General features: G+C 43.0%; 1 protein-coding gene across 1 annotated transcript in view; it reads right to left on the bottom strand.

The window, feature by feature from the left end:
* Positions 1–3,533: 3,533 nt before the first annotated feature.
* Positions 3,534–25,617, bottom strand: part of WDR11 (WD repeat domain 11) — a gene marked incomplete at its 5' end in the record, with an annotated part of 33,414 nt that continues 11,330 nt past the window's right edge. The window contains 19 exons of the mRNA XM_010138385.1: positions 3,534–3,691; positions 4,646–4,725; positions 5,517–5,662; positions 6,583–6,680; positions 7,546–7,711; positions 8,303–8,398; positions 8,652–8,820; positions 9,403–9,468; positions 10,671–10,733; positions 11,295–11,403; positions 12,894–13,065; positions 14,782–14,896; positions 15,338–15,444; positions 16,027–16,174; positions 16,586–16,710; positions 17,043–17,151; positions 18,607–18,682; positions 20,816–20,922; positions 24,203–24,287. Coding sequence (XP_010136687.1) covers positions 3,534–3,691; positions 4,646–4,725; positions 5,517–5,662; positions 6,583–6,680; positions 7,546–7,711; positions 8,303–8,398; positions 8,652–8,820; positions 9,403–9,468; positions 10,671–10,733; positions 11,295–11,403; positions 12,894–13,065; positions 14,782–14,896; positions 15,338–15,444; positions 16,027–16,174; positions 16,586–16,710; positions 17,043–17,151; positions 18,607–18,682; positions 20,816–20,922; positions 24,203–24,287 — 2,195 coding nt within the window. The remainder of the gene's footprint in view (positions 3,692–4,645; positions 4,726–5,516; positions 5,663–6,582; positions 6,681–7,545; positions 7,712–8,302; positions 8,399–8,651; positions 8,821–9,402; positions 9,469–10,670; positions 10,734–11,294; positions 11,404–12,893; positions 13,066–14,781; positions 14,897–15,337; positions 15,445–16,026; positions 16,175–16,585; positions 16,711–17,042; positions 17,152–18,606; positions 18,683–20,815; positions 20,923–24,202; positions 24,288–25,617) is intronic.

Genomic DNA, 25,617 nt, shown 5'->3' with positions numbered 1-25,617 from the left:
AGAAATAAAAAAAAAATAAAAGCCAACACCTCTTTCCCAAGCCGTTGTTATTCTACTGCCCACCCACAATTAAAGTTTTAGCTGAGATTTCAGAATGCAGTTTTGGGCAGCTAGCGATCGCCCAAAGCAAACCCATTTCCCACGAAAGAACCTGTGATTGTCGCCGTGTTCTCTCTAGGGTCAACTGCTGCAAAACATCATCTCCCAGATGATCTGCTCAGACCCCGAACACACCAACGCCCTGGAGCAGGTTCCCGTGGTGTGTAACACGTGCCTCTCTGGCTGCCAAGCCTCTACGCTGGCAGACATTTTAATGAAAATAAATTATAAACATTTTGCCACATAGAACTAAGAATTTTTACACCGCAATGAAATGATTCATTTTGCCTTTTTCATAGATTACCCCCCAGAATCAAATGTATGCGTATGCGTATGTGTATGTGTGTGTGCACACACAGAGACACTCTATGACTGTATTTTGGAGAAGCACTTCAGGAACGCATCCCAGGCGGGCAGTTTTAGGCACCGTTAATCAGAATGACTCACTGATGGACTGCCTGTACTGTGAGGCACAACATGCTCCAATTAAAACTCTAATTAGGGCTTGCTTATATTGAAATTAACCTGCCAGGGTATTTTCTAGAACTTTCATTTACAGCTAGAAAAAGTAAATCCACTGTCGTCCCACTGAAATAACGTGGACTTGCTTTAAGAATCACACCAGGAATTGAGAAAATTCACCCCATTTCTACAATTACGTACTGCCACGGGAGCCCCACGATGGCATTTACCATGAGCTCCTCGCAGGCTGTAAAACCACCCGTTGAACCTGAGCACTCAGATCTAGGACAAAGTTGTCCTCAGGACTGACGGAGCTTCCCATGGATGTACAAATGTCGGCACTGGAATGAAGACAACCTCGGCATCCCTGTAGGCTCAGCCGACACACAGGGTTTGGTTGGTGATACAAGCCCAGTATAGTGGCAGGGATAACCACCACTAGTTGCACCGTAAGACAACCCCCATCTGACAACCCAAATGGCTGGAAAAGTCCTCATTTATGGTCAGAGGTCCTGGCCCTCTGCAAACAGATCTTAAAGCAGCCACCAAAGAATCTGCTCCGATAACCAAATACCACGCTCAGTATTAGGACTCGCGTTCAAAGACAAGTGAACGCACTACCTACTCACTGGCCTGCAAACCCACCTCCTCTGCCACGGTCAACTCCAGAATTCTGGCTGCATTGCAGACTTCACCCTTGACAGAAGCTTCTAGATGCTTAACCTGGAAAATACAGGTTATAAACTTCCACTGCTACTCAAACTGTTCATAGTGCTTTGAGGAAGGAATTCTCAGAGGGATTTAATATATTTACTGGAAACTTTAAAAAACTCAGTTCACTTTCTATGTTCTAAACTCCCAGGCTTGTCCTTCAAACAGAGGCAGCAGGACCAGTTACACCACCAGCATTCATCCCCTCCCGGTGTGACAGACGAGGAGTCTGTAGGAAACAGAGACACACAGAGGTTTTCAGAGCCTGTTTTTATTACTGCAGTGTGACTGCATTGTTATCTAAATAAACTTTCCCATCACTTTGACAGTCTATTTCCATCACAAAGGTTCCAGCAGGGAGCGACACACGCTTCTCTGCAACCTGCGCGCTTCAAAGTGTATCGGAACATTCGGGGTTAAAAGGGCTTTGCAATGTGTTTCTTTTAAAAACATTAGGTTTACAAATCCAGGCGTATATTGAAACAGATTTTTTTCCAGAGACCCTTTAACAAACAATTCCACACGATCTGTCGAGTTTGCTGTGCTTACATGACCTCCGCAGTACCCCTGGCCAAGAGCGCTGCCACCAAACCCAAGAGCAGGAACCGAGGAGTCGTGTAGCGTCTGCGAGAGCAGAATCGAGGCCATCGTTAATGACAGTTAGCTCTGCTCATTGCTGCTGCGCCCCAGTTCATAGTTAAGGCAAATCTGACTGTACACTTATTTTCCCAAGATAAAGTCATTCTACAAGGGGTGTTCAGAATACATTGAACAGGAAGTATTTCATGGCGTACGTACAACGTGGCGAGAAAAGACACAATGCAGTTAGAAGACATTTCCATTTCGAGCGATGAAACTCAGACTTTCTATTTATATAAACCCATCATTACTGAAAAGCCTAAACCTTTCAACGTTAATCAGAATGGGGTTAGAGCTGTCCCGAAGCTGCTGCTCCTCTAGGAAGGGCTGTAAAACACACACCTACAAACACTTGAACACAAGGAGAGCCCGACGCATATTCCTTGACGTAGACAAGCCATGAATCAGTCAGATGAGAGACCTTCACAGGACACGATTCCTTTCACTACTGCATACCAAAGGTCAGTGGCTCCAACACTTGGTAAAAGAAAAGACTAAGTTTATTTTTGAGCCAAGACTAGTTTTCACGTGCCACAGCCTTCAGTCCACATAGGCTATTGAATATTAGCATCTGCTCCTCAGCTGAACAATTTCTGTCAGTCAGCAATAAATAGAAAAGACACATCTGGCATCAGAAACAGTAACGAAAACAAGTACTGAAATATTGGCAGGAAGATGAGAAAAGGTGTTACATACAGGTGGCATCCTCTTCGGACCATGAGGTGCGTTAGCATAAAAGTACCTAATTAGAGAGTCAGCATTCGACTTTGCGCAGTGGTTTTTACCTGTTGTTAATCACACATTCACATGACGAACAAACCAGTAACTGGAGACAGTGACAGCAGTCTCCGGAATCTGCCGCAGGAGCCACCTTGCTGCTCCTGAGGCAGGATCTGCTCCTATCCTCTGATCACCACGAGGCAGAACTCAGTGCCGAAGGTGTGCGGGTTGTGCACACCTAAGAACAGCACAGACTATAAAAACGACCTTCAGTGAGGGGAAAAAAAAAAAAAAGGACATTTCATGGATTTTTCTGATGGAATGTTAGGAGAGTTACCTAAGTACAGCTGCTGAAGATTCCACTCCAGACAGCTCCGAACGTGACAACCCAGTGAACTGATTAAAATCACAGTAATTGGAAACAGAATTGGTCTGAGAAACCACAGGGTTCCAGGAAAGAACTGTGTGTTTTGTAATCTGTATTTATTCTTTAAATATATTTATATCTTGGTAGTACAGATGGAGTCATTTACACATACAAATACAGCGGTAGCGAAGAGCTAGGAGGGTTTGATTTTTAGCAGTAAATGGAGTAGACTTGTACACAGGTGTAGAACTCCTCCAGCACACTGTTAAATTTGACTTCTGCTGCAGCTTAGAAAGTTGGAAATATTCTTGTGTAACGTTATCTGAGGCTTCTTTATCCTCTCGTGAAAGTGCAGACAACTTTAACGTAAACCTAAACCTACACTAGTTCTTAATCCTGCCTCCGCACACGTTTACCAGTATTTGCTCCCATCACACTTATCAGCTATCACAGCGAATCGAGAGAAGAAAGTGTCTCCACACAGCAGAATCTTGGTCTGACAGAGAACCCAAGTCTCCTCATGAACACAAAGCTCTCACTCTTGCATCAGTTCCTCTTTAGGCTGTTTGAGCTCAGCCAGCAACTCTTTTCCAGCCTCTCCTGCTTTCGAGGCGAAGAGGACAGCGCCCTGTTTAAAGCCCAGGAGCTTCAGGCTTCTGGCGTAATCCGCGTAGACAGCATGGACCAGTTTATGTACATGAAGCGTTAAGGAAAAGACACATTAACAGCAGAACGAAAATGCTCAGAATCCTTTTTCTCTTCTTCTCCCTCCTCCTCAGCTCTCCCAAGCTGAAACCACTGAACGCTGCTGCCGATGGGGCTAATCCAGTGGTTTTCAGCACAACTAAAGACAAAGCAGCTGCTCCAAATGCTCCGGCTGAACGTGCAGCCGCATTTACCAGGCAGAGCGCTATGAACTACACCAGAGACACTTCAATACGCGCCATACGCAGTACTGACCGTAATTTCTCTTGCCAGTTATGACATGACTCATTAGCGGCTTTTGTTATTGACAAGGTGACATCAGCGATGACTCCAGAAAACAGCCACAACTGCGCACCCTACAAAACCCAGAGCAACTGCTCAGTTCCCAGACCACCAGCTGAGATGAGCAGCCTGTACTGAGCACTGAGCCCACTTTGGCTTCCTTTGAAAACAGCGATTACATTTTGAGCCCATCTGATCCTGACCTTGAAATGTCTGTTTTCACTGTCTCAGAACTGACTCCTTCAGTCAGTAACAGTATGCTGGTGCATAGGGGTGCAGTGACAGGATCATTTTTCCTGAGATACCGTGTTTAAAAGATAACTGGAACCGCGGATTTCACTACATGGTTTGCTGCAATAATCTCCAAGTTCTGCAAAGAGCACTTTATCATCTGTTCTTTTCTCCCCTATGTTTATTTTTTTCACCTTTAGTTTGGTTTCCAGTGCCAGTGGGCTCACAGAGCATCAGGAGGAGGTAATGCTATGGATTCACGCAAATGACTCCTTTCACTTGTTTCATCATATTTCATTCAAACTAGACAGCCTGGAAAATAAAAACAGAAGCTCCTATTCCCTGCGGACTGGTTCGTCTAACTCTGGCTCGTGTATACTCACTGCGTATACTCACAGATGCAAAGACAGGATTTCAGAAAAAGGATATTGGTATCATCATTACCTTCAAACACGCTGTACTTCAGACAAGCTTCGACAAACAGAGCCGCCCTGTCAAAGTACCTCATGCTGTTAAATGGGAAAGAAGGAATAACTTAAGACAGGAAAAGAGAGAAGTATCCAGGACGTTGCCCCAAAACACTTGCACAGGCTTCCTACGCTTTTGCACCTCGGGCTGGAGTGGCAAACCTCTTCTGCGCCACGGGCTGAACAAGGCTTCCTCACCACCAAGGTTCAGCAAAATCACCACGCAGCCACCACCGTGGCACACGGTCACACTCCCACAGCACACACTGCTCTCAGCTGCCGCGGTTGCTCCCCCCTGCTCTCTGTGCCTTCTTGCTGCGGAGGCCTTGAGCGATCGCTGCGCCACGACGGTGCCAAGTGCTTTCGTCACAGCAGTGGATGCTGCTGCCCTGCTCCCAGGTGGGATGCAGGCACAGGTCATGTACACACACCCCTTAGTCTGGCGCTGCCACCTCCCCAAGCTGCTCCCACCTCCCCTTCCTCCCTGCACTCAAGGAAGTGATGTTTGATGCAAAACTTGAAAGATCAAGGCCCAGCTTCCTCAGAAACAGCTGCCGATACTAAGAGCTGTTCCTGCTGGGTCAGTGGGCACTAGCAGTCTTAAAGCCTGAAGAAAATGTAAATCCCAGCGTGTTTCCTGAAACTGCAAACCCACCAGTTCACCATACAGAAAGGACACCCTGCTGGGGTCACAGTTAAAGGAAAACACGCTAAAATCAAAACAAATGTCAGGAACTGCAGCCCTCCTCCCTCTCCCTTGACTTCTAAGTTAAACACGTCTAAATATCATTTTGGGACCAGATGAACTACAGACTGTGCTGTTTCAGCTTTACCTGTGCAACATCTCTGCAACTTTTGTAAAGCATCCGAGTGACAAGAGGACCAGAATGGCTTTGGACTTCTGGTTGACTTGTGGAGAGCAGAGGTGATCCACCCAGCGCTTTAGCACATCCGCACACTCCTCGGAGTTCAAGCGAACCTTTAGGAGACGGGAGAGCCAGCCGTGAATTCTCAGCTCCTAGCTAAGAGCACTCTGCGTCTGAAATTATCAGCTTTATTATAAAAAGTACACTTGGCCCTGGAACTAAACAATACAAAGGAACCATAGAAATACACAGGTATAGTCCACTCAGGCAACTCCACATCTATATGTGATTAATGCTATTTTTACCACAAGGCTTTTGTCAAACCCCAAATATCAAGAAATTAGAAATCTTTATCCTTTACTGAAGAATTACAGACAAAACACCTTTTTTTTTTTCTTAAGAGCAGGATCCACTCATTCAGACAATCTGAGTACGACTTTTCCCATACTTTCTGCAGGAAACGTAACAGAAACTCGACTTCAAGACACTGACAGCTCATCCTGCCTGACTCCTGTCTGTTCTGATTTGGAGAATTAATGCTGTGACTAGGTACTTTTACTGCAGTCACGTCTGTGCACCAAAACAGAGGTTGATGCCAATTTATGGGGTTAGTGTGACCTTTAAAAGCAGCACATGGAGCTCAGCGCGAAGGCGCTGCCTAATCACTGAGTCACTTCCCACAGTGGTATTTGGAGTTCATTATAAGCTCTGTATTGCTGCAGGTACATGCAACTTCACAAACCACCTCTCAAAAACCTAGAAAATTGAGTATTCCAACCATTTTTAGGCCCCAATCTTGTCATGTAGACAATCAGGGTAGACCTCTGCAGTCAAAAGGCTGCAGCAGCAGCTGTCAGCACTGCCTGAATGGACTGGCTCATAACAGCTTAAAGAACTGATGATGGTGTTTCACACTGATGGTTCAGCTTTTTAACTCTGGAGAACTCTGGCACCCTGACCAGCCTTCATACCTACATATATATACTAAGGAGGTCATTTATGTCAGCAAACTGATGACTGAGACACGACGGACCTTTGCAAGCCATGCTGCGCGGTTCCACTCGCCATAGGTCTGCAAGTAGCGGCAGGCGTCAGCAGCCTTATCGATCAGACACAGTAACTGCACACCCTCTGCAAAACAAAACACACTGCAGGATAAGGGAAGGGAGAGAGCTGCTACGTAAGCATGAGCACATCAATCACCCCAGAAAAAGATTCTCTATATTCTTTTTAGTGTGAGAAGATGTTGAAACCCCCTAATTTCTACCATCACATAACCTAGGAGTCCATTATCTTCTCTTTCTCCTGGGCTACGGAGCTGAGAAGGGCCTCACACAGCTCTCATTTCTCTTTGCCCTAAAGACAAACGACAAGGATCACTAGCCTTCTCACCATAAAGAGATCACAAGGATCTTCGCAAATGAAATTCACAGATTCCATAAGAAATCCTTTGTTTTAATTAATGTTGCTCGTAGTGGGATTATTAACAGTGAAGTGTTAATTGTCCACAGAGTGGACAGTATATTTACAGACACCTGTCCTTTCTCTGCATACCTTTGCTTAATGCAGGAGGTGTCCACCGTACGATGATTGACTGAAATACTCAAAATTAAGCTGTACATGTAAGAAAACTCTTTTTTTTTTTTTGAAATAAGTTCTGAACTGGAAAGGAAACTAAGTTCATATTTCAACTTCGGTAATAAACTAACAGTTTTTAATTAATTCTTTAATTAGAAAAGCGGACTCACATAGCTTTACATGTTCAGCCTTTTCTCATGCAAACAATTGCTAGGAGAATTACTCCAGAAATACACTTTCCAGTGAAAATGAATCAAAACAAGCTGGCTGCTATAACCGAGTCACTGCTCATTTTTGTGGTAACTACTCTAGGTAGCACATGAGGCACGTGGGAGCTATCACCATAAGACTTTCTCCTCTCCCATCTCCACCAGCAGCCCAATAACGATCAGGATTCCTAGCCTCGGTCGCATTTTACCTGCGAGCTTTCCGTTGGCTATCATGTTGGTTGCTACCAGTTTAATGGTACTCTGAGACGGGCCTGAGGAGGTGACAGTTGTGACCAAGCAAGCTTTGAGAGAATCGCAGTAATAATGTGCATTGTCTGAGCTTGTTTCTAACAACAGTTGCACTGCTCTGTCAGTCTGGCAAGAGAAAAAAAAAAAAAACAACATAAGACTTTGACTAAAACATACTCAATTTTAAACAGAGGTGTTTATATTGTCACCATTTTTAAGGCAAGGAACAAACAACAATGAAAGTTATTTTAAATTCAAGTGCTATTCCAATAGAGCATCCTTAGTAAGGGTAGGATTTAAACACCCATCAGGAACACAACGTTTAACCACGGTTTGACATTTCCAGAAGAGGCCAAGGAAAAACTTAACTCAGAATATTTATTTCCTTGTTAATAAGCTTTTGCGGAGTTAGAAAAGGAAGAGAAGTGTTTAAAATAAGCTCAGAAGAAATGAAATTGTAAAGGTGCAGAAACTGGCCAGGATCTCAAGGGCTAATTCAGTACTTGTTATTTTAAAGCAGAGGGAGAATTCACCCATTTTAAGCGTTAGCCACACACCATGCCACTGCAGCTTGCGCAGTGTAATAACATATAATGACAGCAAAGACCACCCACGAGGTGAATGAAACATGAAACCACCCAGAGGTTAGACCAAACTTGACTTGAATAGGAAAAGGACAGGGAAGAAGAATGGAGAATTCAAATATTACCCACAAACCTGGCCCAAAAGAAGCAGCTGATCAGCGCATTTCCTGGTATGATCGTAGGTTGATCTCTTCACTTCCTGGAGATTCACCCTTTCAAGTTGGAATTTCTGCAGGAAGAAGGAAAAACATTTTAAATGTAAGACTACCATAAGAAATACAAACAAGCATTGGAAAGACATGGAAGTGTTTGGAGAGGTTTTGGAACACCCCTATTGTTAAATACAGGGAGTGATTTAATCCAGAGCGGTACGTTACTAAGGAACGTGAAGTGCCTACAATGAAGAGCTTCAGTAAAAATGCTGAGCCGTTATTGTGCTGATGACATTCCTATTAAACATACTTCTCAACTCCTTGAAATACCTGGAAGTAGTAATTTTCGCACAGTATGTCATAGCATATATCCAAGGGATTAATCAGCTGGTCCTGAAGAGCTGTGTCTGTTGGCTTTGCAGACTTTTCCCGGGACAAGCTGTGCAAATAGTGGGCAGCAACAGTCCAGAACAGCAGTTCAGACTCATCCCCATACAGCCTGAGCAGGAAAGACACAGGAACGGCGTTCAGCAAGCCAGGGGAGCGAGAGGCTGGCCAGAAGACTGGCCATTAAACTCAGTGAGCATTCGGTATATAAACATGTGGAAATTGATATTTTATTATTATTTCACACTTATTTATTCATCACTGAATACAGAGAGACTACAATTAGCTAGAGCTGAGGCAGAAAACGAACCCTGAACACATACATCTACATAAAATCCAGGCCTTGCCCTGCCCGCATATCACCCCCGAGCGTGGGGACGTTCTGGACTACACGCCTGGGCACTGCAGGTAACTGCAGATAACCGAGTCAGCAGCGCTGCACTTGCGAGAGCACGCCCAGAGCGAAGCGAGCTCTCGGCACGCAGCAGCCAAATAACGCTCAGTGTCCCCTTAAGGCACCGCTCCCATTCTCAGCCCTGAAAACACTGCGGCACGGGGGGAACAAAGTAGTGTAGGAATTGCACTGAGTTACTGGAGAACGAGTTGACTAGCGAAACTTCAGCACGTCCACAGGCACTAATAAGGTCAATACTTTATCAGGAAACATTTGACACATTATCTAAACCAATCTGACCTGGCGACCAGAAGACATCTTTGCAAGAGGGTAAAATCTGGGTCAAGTAGAAGTTTCTTTATGTCACTGCAAAAAGACATAAATAATCTGTAAAATGCTGTGACAGTTTTTTCGTTTGGTTGGTTTTGAACACAAAAATCAACCCCCAAAGTACACAATTTCTTTTCTGAAATGAACAAGGAACCTATCGGAACCATTACAGCAGGAGGCACGCGTGATTTGGTATATAACTGATCTCAGCGAGCAAGTCACCACCAGTTCAAAACCGAGCAGCGAGTCCATCAGGACCCCCTTCATTGCTGCAGTGAAGGGAAGAGCCCCCCGGGGGTACAGACAGCTACACAGCGGGCTGCTGGGGTTCCGCAAAGGGCAGCATGAATTCAATGACACAGAATTCTGCAGCTCTGCAGTGCCGTAGCGTAAGAGATCCACATGAATGAATTTAGGTTTCCTACGCATGTTTGAGACTGGATAAAAACACACCAAGTTATCTTTTCCATCCTGCCAGATGAAAGGACAAAAGGGAAATGGAAAAAATTCTGTTCACTTGCTATAAACATGATTTTCATAGTTTAAATAGAAGGTGTAAATCCATTTTCTGTGGAAGCAGAGCGATGTGCAGGAACATTACTCTGGAAGTAGAACCTCCATTACAGATTTTTAGGACTGTTTGCCTTTTCTTCCTCGGAGCTTAAACGTCTTAACACACTTTGGATTATTTAAGTAGCACTGTCCAATACAGCCTGGACTGACATCAAAAGCACACATCACCCAGAAGCAGCCCAAAAAATTACCAACGCTCGCTAATCTGTTACAGATGGAATATGAACCCTAACTGGTATCTTTAAAACTCTTGCTGTCAGCCACCACTGTAAGTCAATGTTAAAAATTCAGTGCTGACTCTCACCACCCTTCACCTATTCAGAGCGTTACAGCACCTCCTGACACACAGGACGTTCGGACTGTTCAGTGAATATTAACACACTACTTTGAGAGTCTACTTATTTTTAAAAATATTTTTGAGATTGTATTATGGTTCACTTTGAATCAGAAAATTATAAAAAATTAAAATCTTCAATGAAATTAATAAAGCACCACCTTTAAGAGTTAGATAAAATAAAAATTAACTGTGTTTAAAATAAAAGCTGTCATTACTCAAGCTTATCTCGAGAGAGGTAGAAGCATTCTTTCTTCATTAAGTTGTGAATTACCACAAATACCAGGGTTTTTGCCTTCCCTTACTCAAACATTAACAGGAAAATTCTTACTTGGACAACGAATTCAACTGCTCTTGAAGAAGGTTTTTAATATTTTCATTCTCTGGATAATCGCTGGATTAAAAAAAAAAGAAAGAAAAGGTTTCCTGTATTACCAAAATGACAGAATTATCTGAAGCGGAAAAGTATTACGTGAGCAAATAACCACAAGAGCATAACATAGGTGGAAACATCTTCCATGTTCTTACAGTAAACCTATAACATGGGAAGTCTAGTTACTAGTTCCACAGAAGTAACCAAGACAATCAGTCAGACTATCACTTCAGGAACCCCCTCTGCCTACTCCTACATGAACTTCTGGAACAAGCAGAGCACATGGCTGTTCTCTGCAGCAACACACCCCGTAGATGACACAAAAGCACTGCCAGTGCCTCAGAGCAGACATCAGTCTGCAGCAGCCAAAGGCTACTGAAAGTCAAAGAAATAAAACACTTGACCTTCGAGCCTTTTCTATTCATTACTTTTAGTAATAAAGAGCAAAGCTATTATCTTTGTGACCAAACCAAAGAGTGAGGAAACAGATGTGTCCAACGGTTACTCGCACAGAGCCTAATGCAAGGGGTAGGATGTCGGAAAATCACAGCATTTCATACAGAGGTATCTATTTCTCCTTACGTGTTGACAATATCTAGAGAGTATTTCTCGTTCCACGGCTGGTGCAGTAAGAATGCTTTCAGAGCCAACGAAGCCCTCGGAACGAGCAGGTAGGGACACCAGGCAGGTTCTGAAATGGAAGGAGAAGAGTCAGTGTTGGGTGGCTGCTGTGCACTAACACCGCGGTCAGTCACCATAAAAACTAGCAGCCGCTTTGCTAGCGCCGGCAGGAAACCATAAATCACAGCCTTCTCACAGCAGCAATGTGGGCTGCGAGACATAAAGGCTGAGCTTTACACTCAGGCAGCAACATTTCGAAGCAGGTACAGGGTTATCAAGCTTGCTCAAACGAGACTGTCAGGACATTGAATTTCGCTGTGGCCTCCTGGAACACGTTATACTGGCACCAAGCAGAGTTGTAGATGATGTTTATTGCTACTACAAGGACATGATGGAAAACAAGTCCAGCTATACCAAAACGGACCGTAACGCAGGTTTTAGTGTTACTTCGCAATCGTCGTTTCTACAGTACAATACAAGGGTTAACACGCTTCATCCAAAAAAAGATGCTGTGGAGTTCAATACATGTCTGTATTAGCAAGGAAATTATAGTACTAACTCTCGTCACACACACTCAGAAGTCAGTAAGCCTGTGTTCAGAACAAGGAGGGGACGATACACAGTTAGTGCTACCCAGCGACTCAGGAGTAACATGGGTACCAACCAGCTACACTATCAACTCTTCAGCAGCTTCATACGTACTGAACGAGGCAGGAATCCTGTGATTTTGTCATTCAAAGATAATCACGGCGTACAGGCAGGAGGACAGCTCGGTCACGGGCAGCCTTAACCCTGACATAGCCCAATTTCAGTGTGCTTGGTTTCAGAACGTTCATTTTTATATTACAGAACATGCATTTGATAGTAAAACCAGCTGTGACAAATCTTGTGCTTCCTCAAACATCCCACCCACGCCTCCCCACGTCACAATTTAGTTTATTATATATGTCTTAGTCAGAATCGATGTTTTAAGGAAGTTATATGAGTAAAGGCAGGACTGACCAACAAGACCAAAACCAACACAGCTATTATTTGGACACCAGTAATAAAAAACAGAAAAATGTAGCTTAGTTAACTATTTAAATTGTTAAATATTAAAATTTCCTCTGTAAACATATGGCAAAAAAAGTTAAGCAGCACAAATATTGCTACAGAGTTCAGAGAAAAGCAATGAATCGTCTACAAACTGCCTGGACATATCAGCAAAGACGTGTTCAGACATTAGCAAGTGTTTGAAAGTCAGGTATTGAGTGATACCTAATCGATGTACCGATGCCTTTCAGGTCAATGGCCTGACATCCGTGCAAGAAGCTCTTCTTTCGTTAATTTATAGTCCAATTAAGATATTAACAAGTGCAGTTTATTTAGGAGATTAAGCTTGCATAAGAAAACCCACCCACATGACCTAAGCCTAAAAAAATAACCTGCATGTATGAAAACCAGGACAGGTAGGTGTAATCCTCTACCCGTGACAGGTGTTTTAATAGAAATGTCAAATGTTTTCATGTCCCCTTTCAAAATGAAGCACCCACAGTCAATACCGGAAATCCACCCGCTTACCTATTAAGTCCTGTTCATCCATCCTAAAACACGAGGGTTTCATGGACAAGTCTAGGACTCGGATGCACCCATCATCTGACGCCAAGACCACTTTGTCTGAAGTGCACCAGTCCACGTCCAGGATTCGGAAGTTGACGTTCCTCCCACTTCTTAAACTGCTCACCATCTGTACCTTCAAAAGCGGAGTTGTTTCTCATTTTTAGTAGTTATTTTTCACTTTTAGTAGGCTCTCCATCACACAGACTGAGACTCTGACACATGCCCATGAGGCACACCACAGAATTGGCAATAAAAGGTGAAGTTAGTCATAAATCACGTTAATGACGTTCTTTTCTGGAGAACAGGGAATTTAGAAACCTTGGAGTAGGGCACATGGCTGCCCTGAAACAAGACTTTTCCCCAATTGAGAGCTGTGAAAAGATCCTTTTGAGCACAGCTGCCTCTTTGTTATCTTTTCTGACGCAAAACTGCCACTCTTCCACTGAAGGACATTTACAGTCCCCCTTTACCTCCAGTCCCTGACCTAGCACACGTGCACGTAGGGGGAAGCGAGGCTCTCATTAATGAACTCACGCTCTTCATCAACATACGCTTCTTGTCTAGAAATCCAATTAGCCGTGCTATAAACATAACGTTAGGGGAATGGGGGGATTCATTGTCCACAAACCAAACAGAGCTAACCGACACCTTCTCAGCTGCACTTTTAGCCCCAGGTCAGGACTTAGACGGATTGTGACCCTTCGGCAGCACCGCAGAAAGTTACAGGTGTTAATGTAAGGAAATATTAACAAAGCCTCCACCGCAAGCAACATTCCACTGTTTCCTCTCACTTGTTCTAGAGCAAAGCACGGAGTAAGAGTTGCAAGGCACAATGGCTCTAGAGCATGATTACTCCTAGCACTGAGGGAATTAGAGAAAAACATGGAAATATCAGATGACTGGCTGTAGGCAAAAGTGAAACTCTAAATGGGTTACAGGACTGAGACTATAAAATATTTCTACAGATACTCTGAAAGATTTTCAGCTGAAACTATAAACGAATTTTAAATGCTTTCATGTATGAAACACTTTCTCTTGTCCCAGAAAGAGAGTCAGAATGGCTACAGGAGGAATTTCCCATGGCATCAAAGCTCTTCAAATGTTCTTGAAGGAGAGACGCATGGGATGATACTCTACTCTGCCGATGGAACTCACAGTTGTTTCTCATCTCTGCTGTCCAACTCTTATCATCAATGGGTAGTTTTATATTGCTCCAATTAAGTGTCTGAGTTAGGAACTGGTACTCATTACAGAGTTAACAGGAAAAAAAATCAAAATTCCTGTGCACACCCTCACACCCTGAATCCCCTCCCATACTCTGGGGGCCTAAGTTAAAACAGTACAATTACCTCCCCCTGGTATTATAATCTCCTGAATGACCTATGAATCAAAGCCTAGAAGATTTCTGAATAAGATGAGAAGCTGGACAATGTTATTTAACAAGTGTCTACCTTTCTGGTATGCCCTAAAAATGAAATTCATGCACTGAAGAATATGTACTGTTTAATAGGTGCAGGAGTTAAACCTGTAGTAAAAATACTCTCTTGTCCGCAGATTAAATTCTAAATTGAGGCCCCATTAAACTTTGAACGTCTGCCTCAAAACTTTACGAGAGAATGACAAAGGTATCTCAGAGATTTTGTCAGCTTTATGAGTGAAAAGTATTTATGACAGCTTAAAACTGCTTTATAGGAACTAGGAGTCTTCTGGGAAATGCCGCACGACTTCATTATACAACTGTCAGCAAGAAATCATGACCAAGAAAAACTGAATCCCTGACTCGTCCTGGTTTTCAGAAATAATATGGGTATTTTGCACAGAAGCGCATATCGAAACAACAGCTATTTACCTCTTTAGAATCCCAGATTTCCGCTCCATCATTGTACATTGCGAGAAGTTTTTGATTTCCTTTCCCTGGGGCAAAACGTATCTTTTTCACCCAGCTCCGGTGTGTTGGAATGCCCCTAAGAAAAGCAAAGCACAAGATTACTATCAGTCATTCCGTACCCCGTTTGGTGGTAGTTAAATCCTTCCCATAAACGATGCAGATCCTGACACTGTACAGCCTGAGAACAACCTATCACGAAAACTGAGAAGATTACATGCTTGAAATAAATGCTACATTTACAGCTTTATCAGCAGCCGCTGCAGATTTAACACAAGCATGATACGCAGGTGTTTTAAAAGCTTTGATAAAATGCTACTCCAGCGGAAAAGACGAAAGAGAACCATAACCACAGTAGGCAATTCCTGAAATTGCTTTGTGCCAAAGTACTTGCATTTTTCCCCACAAACACCACAGATGCGCTCTGCAGTGATGACCAAAGATGGGGGGGGCGGGCAGGGCGGGACACCATTCTCACTCTCATGATCTCATGCTTGTCAGACGTATTTTGCAGTCATACCTGGATACTCTAGCCTTCAAATCCCAAAAGTTTAAGTTCCCATCCACATCTCCAAGGACCAGGATATCCCCTTTCCAGGCAATACATGTAATGCTACCCATACTTCCCTGGAAACATCGAAGAAGTAGAACAAAATCTTGTGATCAAGAGCAAAACACAGAACAACATTTCAATACTAGTCTCCATTCTTTTTAAATATTATATGACACGACCGACCAAATTCAGCTTGGTTAGAACAGAAACAATTCTCTAGGACATACGCATTTGTCAAAACCGTCATGTTTGCTTCAATATGCTTCAAAAGATGTTTTCTTTTAAGAAATTTTGGGTTTAAAGCAATGGAAACCACTCCCCTGTCTCTCGTTGCAAGGGAACACCAATATGACAGAGCTCATTAAACACGACAGTGCCATATACTAAAGTAAGAAAGAAAAACAAAAGAATTTCTATTTGGAAGTCAATAGAAGCCTTCAAGAACAACCAAAAAGACTTCTTCAGAACAACGATAATTTTCAACAGAAAAACTGTGAACACAGAATTGCTACAGTGTCTGAGGTTGGAACTTCTCTTTCATATTTTAAACTACTGCATTAATGACCACTTGCCACTACAATGCAAAGCCCTGGGGGTTTTCTGCCAATCAGAGCTACGAAATTAAAGCATCGATGATAAAGTACCGCAGAACTCACATCAGGAGGAATTCTTGCGCTGTCTTTCACTGTGTTTCCTTCCACCGTGAGATGATACACCTGCCCATCAGCACTCGTAAACACAAAGTGCTCTCTGGCAGAAATGTTCTGGCTCAGCTCTGATTTACTCTCGGCTTCCTGTAACAAACTTGAAAGCGAACACAGTAAGACACAAGAATTTCCTTCTTAGAACTGTGATGCAAGTTCTTGCTGACTGATGCACAGGGGCAGCACAAAAATGCCTATAACCTTCAAAACAATTTATCTGGAAGCACCGCTTAACTCATTAAGACACTTACGGAAATGTTTGGGGGCAAACAGGGGTTTGACTTCAAGAACTAAAGGACTGCTGCAGACACACTGAGGGAACAGGTACCCTCCTTCTCTCATCCAGCAGTAAACCCAAGTTCCACACCTGAAAGTTAAAGGGGCGCCCATGACAGTGCTGTGCCTGGAATGCACTTAAGAATCGGTTCCACAGTATTCGGTTTTATACAGCAACGGTACACGGTGGAGAAACAACTGATGCAGAACAACATGAAACCAGAATAGGAAATACCTGATCACAGACGACTCCACGCTGCTGACCTCAGTATCTGATGCAACCGTCTGCCGGGCCATGGCCTCACGGGCCGCTAGCTGCTTCTTCCTCAGGCTTTTTAGGTTATGAGAAGGTGACCACTCCTGTGACAAATCGTCCAGGAAAAGGGAAACAGACAAACGTTCACTCCCTGAATTCACTGGGGAATTCTCAGGTAACTACAATGATTTCACTGACAATGACTCTCTGTGACACCTACCCCCCATCACCCAAGGTGCAGACCAGACTGGTCCACCAGTACCTCCTTTTCTCTTGCCTCTGTTTGATGACAGACGAAAACAGAAAGGTGAAAGCACTTACCTGTATGCTACACCTACATTAATAACATTTTGCTGCAAAATTGTTATAGATTTTTATACTATCTCAACATACTATACTTAATAAACAGCTTTAATAAACAGATTTTATTCCTTACCAAAGCAGTTGCTGTCGGGAAGTTTTTAGACATTTCCCTGAGCAGAGTGCATGTTCTGACATCCCAGATCTCCAGTGGCTTGTCTTTAAACACTACAGCTAGGTACTGCCTGAAACAAGTAAGAATTTACTACAGCAAAAGTAATCATTCCATTTTAATTTGAGCATTTTACTTCACACATGTTGCTTGTATCAGCACTCTGGAAAGCCTCAGGTCTAAGAGGAAGCAGAGTAAATTAATTTGGCTCAAATCCCACTCTGTAGCTTGTGATTTCCTTGAGCTACTAAGGTGCAAAAGAATGTCTGAAAAAAGAGACCTCCTTCAAAGATAAGAGCACTGGAGATTTCTGAGTATGCTCAGTCAGCGTAACGGAGACAGGTCATTCAGAGAGGGCAGAGCACCTCTCATTAGCCACGTTCAGCCTGAGCTGATGACCCCACACGGCGTCAGAAGGACACACCAAGACTGCAGTTGGACAGATTTTTTTCCTCTACCCCAGATAAACGCCACTTCCCTAACCCTGTGATACAGCATAATGTCTTCAGACCTTTCCTCAGCAGCGCTAGATGAGTGAAACACCTGCACTCTACCACTGCTCACATTTAACTTCCCACCACAGAAAGGCTCTGCAGATACACGTGCCCTTGGCATTGCACCAGCCTCTACTCAAGGGAACTATCCTCTCTTGTTCTGACTTTACATCCCAGGCTCTTCAGCTGAGCCCACGGTGTCATTAATACATTAAAAATGAAGAAAACCATTATGCAGGTAAACTCTCCCAAATCCTCCGGAACACATACATACATCCAAAAATATTCCTGTGCAAGCTAGGGAACATTAGGGGTTTTTCCTCCACTGTAAAGAAAAAAACTTTTAAAATCTAGAAACAATGCCTCATTAAATTCGACACTACTTTAATTTCATTTACACAGGAAAATAAAGAAATCTCACTGACTATTGCCGTTACTATTTTTGATACTACAAAGACCAGGGTTTCCTGTCAAAGGCCTGATCTCAAAATAAGCAGGATTTGACAGTGAAGAGTTTGATCTTTTATCAGCTGACCTCTCGAACAACCATACCTCACATCTGGCTTTCCAGCAGACCATTGCTATAGAAGTGTGAGATACATACTTAGGAAAAACAATAAACACGTGAAAAATCATCCCACCTGCACCGCCAGCCCTCTAGTTCTCAGTAAGGCTTAAGTTATAGAAAAGGGATTTAACTCCTAACATAATCCAAGCTGACAAAATTGTTCACCACTTTTATTCTCCCCAATATTACCAAAATGTCCATTCAGCGAACCAAGTTCTTAAAAGAACTAAAATATTAACGATTGATCTGGCCACGTGATTGGACCCTGAAGTGACAAAGTCAGCCACAGAACATTCACAGCTTCTCACCTTCAACCCCTATTCTGAAGTATTTTTCTCTCGGTGGTGGTGGTATTTTTCTACTCTCTCTGGGGCTTTTTACTGGAATGTCTGTTATTTCTATTCAGTCACGAGGATCTTCATGCAGCACCGTAAATCTATCCACTTCCCAAGGCCAATCTACTTACTTCAAATGAGACACCTTTATCATTTCAATCGCTGGCTCGTCATTGCCTCGCTCCCCTCGGAACGCGACACTCCTGCCTGGAACACAAAAATGATGTGGGGAAAACAGCAAGAGTGACTAAACCAAACAGAAGCGGTTTATGAACTATTTGTTTGTCAACAGAACCTCTCCGAGCATCCTGCCATCTCTTACGTTACTCTTGTCGCTGTCGAAGTTTCACTGTGCTGCAAAGGACAACACAAAGCAAACTCCACTGTCCAATGCAACTCCTGCGTGTCACAGTGTACAGCTACTCAAACTGACGCACCATCAGCATTCAGCAAACATGGAGTTCAAAGCGTTACTCCTTCCCACTCCAAGCCGATGCGATGCACTCTCCACTTCCCAAGGAGGAAATCCAGGAGCAGATTCAGTGGGTAAGAGAAACTGGTTCTGCTGTGAGCCCAGTCTGCCAGCAGTGGGGAAGCACTAACTCCTCCCCCACTTAGCAGAGCCACGCTCTTTCCTTCCAGCTAAAGCAAATCCTAACCCCTTATAATCTTAACCCCTTATAATCTCAGCCCCAACAAAACCTCCACCCCCTGCACAGAGAGCAGCAGAACCCAAGGTGTTACAGGTATCGCTGAAATGAGTAACGATCGGCGAACATGAGGCTAGGGCAGCACCTCCTACGCAAGTTCCCCTCTCCCCAACTTCCCAGCAAAACGAAGTTCTCCAACTTTAGGCGCTCTTGTGGCTGCTCAAAGCTGAATTATTTATCTTCTGCCGATTCTGTCAATAAACACAGTTATCCCCAAGGCTAGTTAGAGCTTTCACGTCAGAGGCCAGGCTATAGGAAACCCTCTAGCTCTGCTGTCTTCACTAGTGACGAAACAATTTAGGAATTTTCTTATTTTGGTTCAGAAACATGGATGAGAATTTTGTCAAAGTGTTCATGAAGTAAATCATCACAGTTTTCTTAGCCCTAAAATAGAAAGTTGGGGTAGTAAGTGATGGGAGAACCAACAACCAAAGAGTTAAGCGTATGTTACACCTTTCTTGTTAGCTTTAAAATCAGAAGTGTAACATTTTTTAGGTAGACTGTATGCTAAGGTCGCAGGTATTCACGGTAACCTGTTCACCTGCGGAACTACTGAACCTTTTACCACTTACATTTATAAGTGTTTCAGTAGTGATTTACAAGTTCAGTGACAAATCAAAATCCCATTTTACATGAGATATGAACTTTAAAAAATTACTTTTTTGATTTGATTTTAAACGAACGTAAGACAGTACATGGAAAAAGATTTCAATACTGCCATGTTCAAAGAATAACCTCTCTGTGCAGCACCCTGGAAATACAAAAAGAGTCTCTTCCCTAAGCTTAGGAAAAAAAAATTTAAAAAATCACTTTATGCTCCATAAAGCAATTCAGAATTAGCCATGTGTTACATGACTCAGGCTCTTCAATTAGAGATTTAATGGCTCCAGGTTTTCACATCCAAAAATAATATAAAATTACTGAAGCGCTTCCTATTTGGGCTGCCTAATCTCCAAATTCTGCCTCCTAGTATTGTGTAAGTATCGAGTTCAATCACAAATGTATTTGTCATCAATTATAAGGCCAGAATAGTTGAAGAACACACATAAGCTGTTAATTTTACTATCAACAGTATCTATCTGTTTAAAAGTTACTTATTTTTTTAACCCTTCCGATTCTTTATGAAGTATCTGATTTTATTATTAAAATATCCATTTTACATTGACAGGCACAGCCAAACTCTGGCCATGTGCCTGGCCTGCCTTGAAAAACTGTCTGTGGCTGATACAAACCACAACAAATGGTTCAACACTATCTCAGGCACATGTGGAACAACGGGTGTAGGGTGTGACAAGACACAGGTAGAAATAGGGGCGTTCTGTGAACAGAGCACACCACTGACACCCGCGCCGTAAGGGTGTGCTAACACTCCTGCTGACACACAGCCCTTCTTCTAACAAGCCCAGGCCATGTGTCTTTGCAAAGGTGGTGCTTCGAGTCGGTCTGTAGAGCAGCGGATGGAACGTGTCACCTGCCTTCACGAGGATGGAGAGGCAGAACCAGTTAAAGCTCCTCTTTATTTTATGTTGTCATGACAACAGAAGGAATAATAAGAAAAGGAAGAACTTATGTTTGTCCCTCCCCAGCAAACCTGTCAGCCTGTCGTGCAGATCTCCCAGCAGATACTAACCTGTTGGTAGGTCCACCAGCTGCAGCTCGTTCCTCACCAGCCCCAGATTGTTGGGTGTTGATGTGGCAAAGGAAATAAACCCAGTCAAGCTTATCCACTCCACTCCCCTGCCATCAGAAGAGAGTACATGGGGCATAATTAGTCACAATATCCAAATGGCTAGAAAATAGCCTGAAGTACAATACTTCTTTTCCATGCCTATTCTTCAATTTGAAACCAGCACAGAAATCATTTTCTACACTTCATGGAAACACTATATTTAAGCATAAAAAGAAGCTACGCATTTACTACTATGATGTAAATACAAAGTTAACAAATTTAATTAGAGAAGAACTTTCTTTTCAGACTACACTAGTTCTTGTTTGGTTCTGAACGCTGGTAACTTTTGCAAGAATCTCTCACAGATACTCATCACTAGAGCGGACTAAAAGCACCGCTCCGGTCAGTCAGCAGATGGGAAGGACTAGCGAGTAACTCAAGATTTGCCAGCATACAGAAAAATATCCACACGGATATTCAAGCATGGTGGGGACTCGATTCTCCCTGTCCAGAGAGAGGAAAAACAGAGATGATAAAAAAAGAGAGGTCCTAAACAGATTCCAGAGTCTATCACAAAAGAACTGAAAACCTCCTAATTCTTTTTGTTCTTTCAGATGAGGCCAAGGCAGCCCCAAACCGAACTACCATAAAGCCCTGCGAGGATGTCAGTCACAGCGTACACAAGACACCGCCAGCAGAAAGGATTCTAAGCCAACGCCTCAACTGTGCCACGGGCCACAAAGGGACAGAAGGCAGCACGAGGTGTTACCGTCCCCAGACCAAGAGTCCTCTGTCCCCACCTCCCCGCCACGCCCTGTGCCTGCACAAACTGAGTGTTTTGTCTGTGAAAGAGATCGAGGCTCGCATCTAAAAGAAAACCCAGACTGTTCTCAGACACACAGATGCCCCAATGCATTTTAACACGGATAAAAGGATTCAGGTTTCCCTCAAATCCTTCCTACACAGATTTCTTAAGAACTGTTTCCAGGACAGTGAGGTCTTCTGACACATCACTTCCAAAATCATGGGCTATTTTGCAAGATTATACGTGGCATACGAGAAAGATGAATAACAGCATTTAGGATTTCTGTCAGTAAACCCAACTCACATCGTATTAAGTGGAAGTTTCCTAAACACGACGTAGATGAGTGAAAGCAAAAAGCGCTCCCATCAGATTTGGCATGTATAAGTTATAGCCATATTTATCTTTATTTTTTTGTTCAAGCTTTAAAAACATGGGAAGCTTTATAAAGCTAAGAATTTAAGTCCCGGTCCTTTTCCCCCCAGGACCTCTGAATCACGGAAACACTGCTTCACATTCTTTTTTTCTGCAGCTCAGCAAGTTCAAGGTTGCATTTCTCTCCATCCCAAGAGAAGAAAGGCGGACCTGCTCCAGCTGCTTTCAGCCAGCACACGGGCTATAGCCCCTCTCCGGTTCCGTCTCCTCACGTACTCTCCCAGCAGCAGCCTGATTGACTTGTCCTTTTTGTGTGCTCCGAAGCCTTTCTGCTGCTTCTTGCCTTGGTCTCCTTACAAAAACCAAATTAACCTCAAAGCAAAAGTATTTATGCACATAGTTCTAAGACAATTCTCCCTCCTTCTAACCACAACACAGAATTAATAAGTTTAAAAGAACAAAAAAATCAGCATATATCTACAAAAGAATACTTCAATCTTAAAACAAGCCACATTAAGGATTCAGACAACTCAATGGCCATTATTTTAGCACCCTTGGTATGTCAAGGACAGCTGCCACTCCAAAAAGCAGTGTTTTGTTACATTCTCTCCTTAAACTACAGAGCACTGAAAGCTCTTCTGGTGTGGTTCAGAGTATTCACTACTGCATACCAGAACAGCGGGTTCCCGAAGGTGTACGTGCAGATACAACCGAAACAGAGGCATTAGCCAATCTACCTCATTCTAGAGGTACAGCAAGAATTCCCACTGGAAGGAAACCTGCTGCACTCCGTGAATGTTACTTAAAAAAATATACCTGTGCTTTATCCTACATCCCTTGAAATTGTAAAAAGAGAGGGATCAAGGAAATTAAATCAAAGACTTAAAACACTTGCCCAGGTAATGGCTTATAACTAAATGAACTCAAAATCATTTTTATTTTGTTCTAAAATTACCACTTGTGTGAGGACAGCTGCTAGAAAGGCGATGTATTCTTCAAGTTTTTCCAATGTTGCAAAACTTTTACAAAGTGAAAAGCCCAAACTAACAATACTGCCAGTAATGCACAAAGCCTAAATATAAGACAATCTTTTTTCCAAAAGGGTATTTCTTCCTGTCTCCTCATCTTTTTTTTTTTTAATCTGTGACAATTTGAATTCTCTGATCATTTTAACAGAAAGTTAACACAAGTTAACAAGTATCCTCTTGTGCTGCATAACAAAAGGAAAATAATTTTGTAAGTAGTTAATGGTACGTAGCCAAAAAACCTCAAATGGTTTAGAACAGAAAGGGGAACTCTCTTCTTAAAACGTCCACTAATCACACCACAAACATAAATATCCTGTGGTAGTTGATTCAGAGCAGGTTTCCATAACAAACTCTTAGAGCTGTCCATTCTCAGCAACCTGCACTTCTCCTCTCTGTTCCTGGAATGAACAGTGACACAAAGACCTCAGCCTGATGAGGACTTCATGCCACATCTCCAACAGAAATTTTACTAATATTACTGGTACAAAATAAATACTTTATTTTCCATGCTTAAACCTGTCAGGGAATACGTGCCAAGCCAGCATGGTCTTGAGTGTCCCTGCTGTTAGTCACCCCCGAAGTTATGCCATTGTGAACACGCAAACACACAGCACAACAGCTTTAAACCTCCCTCTGTTCCTTCTTAGGACGGATAAACACTGAGTTCAGCCGTTCAAATCTTTCGACAGTACGGTTATTTTTACTGTAGTTAGGACTAGAACTCTCAATAGCAATTTCAGCCCCAAGAGGGCAAAGTAAATAAACCTTGGTGTACAAACCAGAATTACTTCCAAGGACACCATCGGTGAGTCCCAACAGTTATATAAATAAGACAGTTACAGTTTCTTGTCCTAAAAAACCTTCCTTGTACTCCAACGCACTAAAGAAAGTGGAAGTCATTGAGAGGCGTTCTCGGTCAGCAGGCCCACATACAACTCGGATGTTCAGTTCAGTGCAATACACAACCTAACGCTGGCAGTTTCTTAGTGGCTACACACGGCAAAGACACCGCACGGGGACACTATTCAAGAGGCCACTTTCTTGAACAAGGAAGCACTGTACATGGCTGGCACAATGCTAGTTACACCGTGTAGTATTTGTCTCCAAGAAGGATTACAGTAGGAATTAAAATTCAAGTCTTACTTGACTTCACAGGAATGGATGCTTAACTCTTTGTGTAAGAGCCCACTCGTAAGATGGAACACCAGGACAGAGCCGTTACTTGTACCTAAAAGAGTGATATAAAAAAAAAATTGACTCGTTTTATTCTTCTCTTCCATACTTCAGAGAAAACGCAGGATTTATAGCAATTTCTCTTTGTCTGCTTTTTTTTTCCTTTTTCAAACACCCCTAAGTTTTATTTTACAATTTTAGAAAAGATGTTTGGATTTCTAATGCTTAAACCCCGAATACTAAACCCTCCAAGGGTCTCTGCAGCCAGTAAAGTCCATTTGGATCAAGACATTTTCCTGAACCTACTTGTAGAGCCTGTACAAAACCTGTTCGTTCTTCATGCATTTTTGTAACATACCCAGCTGCAGGAGAAAGGAATGTCTCTCTTTGCTTTGACTACTCATGTAAATGCCTTAAGGAAGAGCATTAACCGTTACACAGCAATAAACCCAGGGGAGAACCATGGACTGATTTTACTGAATCATTAAAGCAATTTCCTTTCTCATCCTGAAATAATGATCTCTTTCAAACCACACATCAATAATTTACTAGCTATTAGCTTCAGTTAGATCAAACACCTGACCAAAACCACTGGAAGTTCTAATTTTCTGTTAGACACCAGGAAGACTTACCTGTTCTTCTCTTTTTTCTTTATGCTCATACCAGCGGTATTAAACACCACAGTGATAGCTAAAGGGCCAGTCAGGCACATTGAGCCTAGAACGCTGCACACCTTGCTGTAAATGCACTCTACACCCACCTATGAGTTTCCTAATCTTTGTATTTCACCTGTTCTAACAGCTATGGCTTATGTAAAATCAGAAGTTACAGTTTAGTAGCATCACATCGTGTAGCCATGGCTCGCCTACCTTTTAGAGCACAGCTATTGATAGTACTTTCAGCTCAGTAATAACAGGAGTCTTAAGGGAACTGCGTTTTCATTAATGCAGTGAGCTCCTTTTTGATAGCTCCTGCGTAACATTCACCCTCACAACACCCTCCTGCCCTGACAAAAACCTGAAAAGGCTCCACAGCACAGTGAACCGTGGGAATAACAAGCATCTCCCAAGTCTGACTTGCACCAGGCACAGTCTTGGCTGGGCTGTCCAGAATCAGCTGGTATTTGAGGGACATGGTTTAGGGACCCTGGCAGAGCAGGGACTCGATGGTTGGACTCAATCTTAAAGGTCTCTTCCAACCCGATGATCCTATGTCTGAACAACCCAAATGCAGAGGTCTAATTCTACAACCTACTACAGTCTTTAAATCACAGCAGCTCTGTCTACTGTTGCAGCCCGCTGACTGCAGAGGCAGGCAGCAGCCTGTACGGGTACACGGGGAAATCCCTGATGGGGCGTGAAAGAGGGTGCCAGAAAAATCAGATT

This window comes from Buceros rhinoceros, unplaced genomic scaffold (genome assembly GCF_000710305.1).
Source record: "Buceros rhinoceros silvestris isolate BGI_N320 unplaced genomic scaffold, ASM71030v1 scaffold7236, whole genome shotgun sequence".
NCBI lineage: Eukaryota > Metazoa > Chordata > Aves > Bucerotiformes > Bucerotidae > Buceros > Buceros rhinoceros.
Note: the sequence above shows the minus strand (reverse complement) of the source record. Positions and strands in the feature narration are given on the sequence as shown.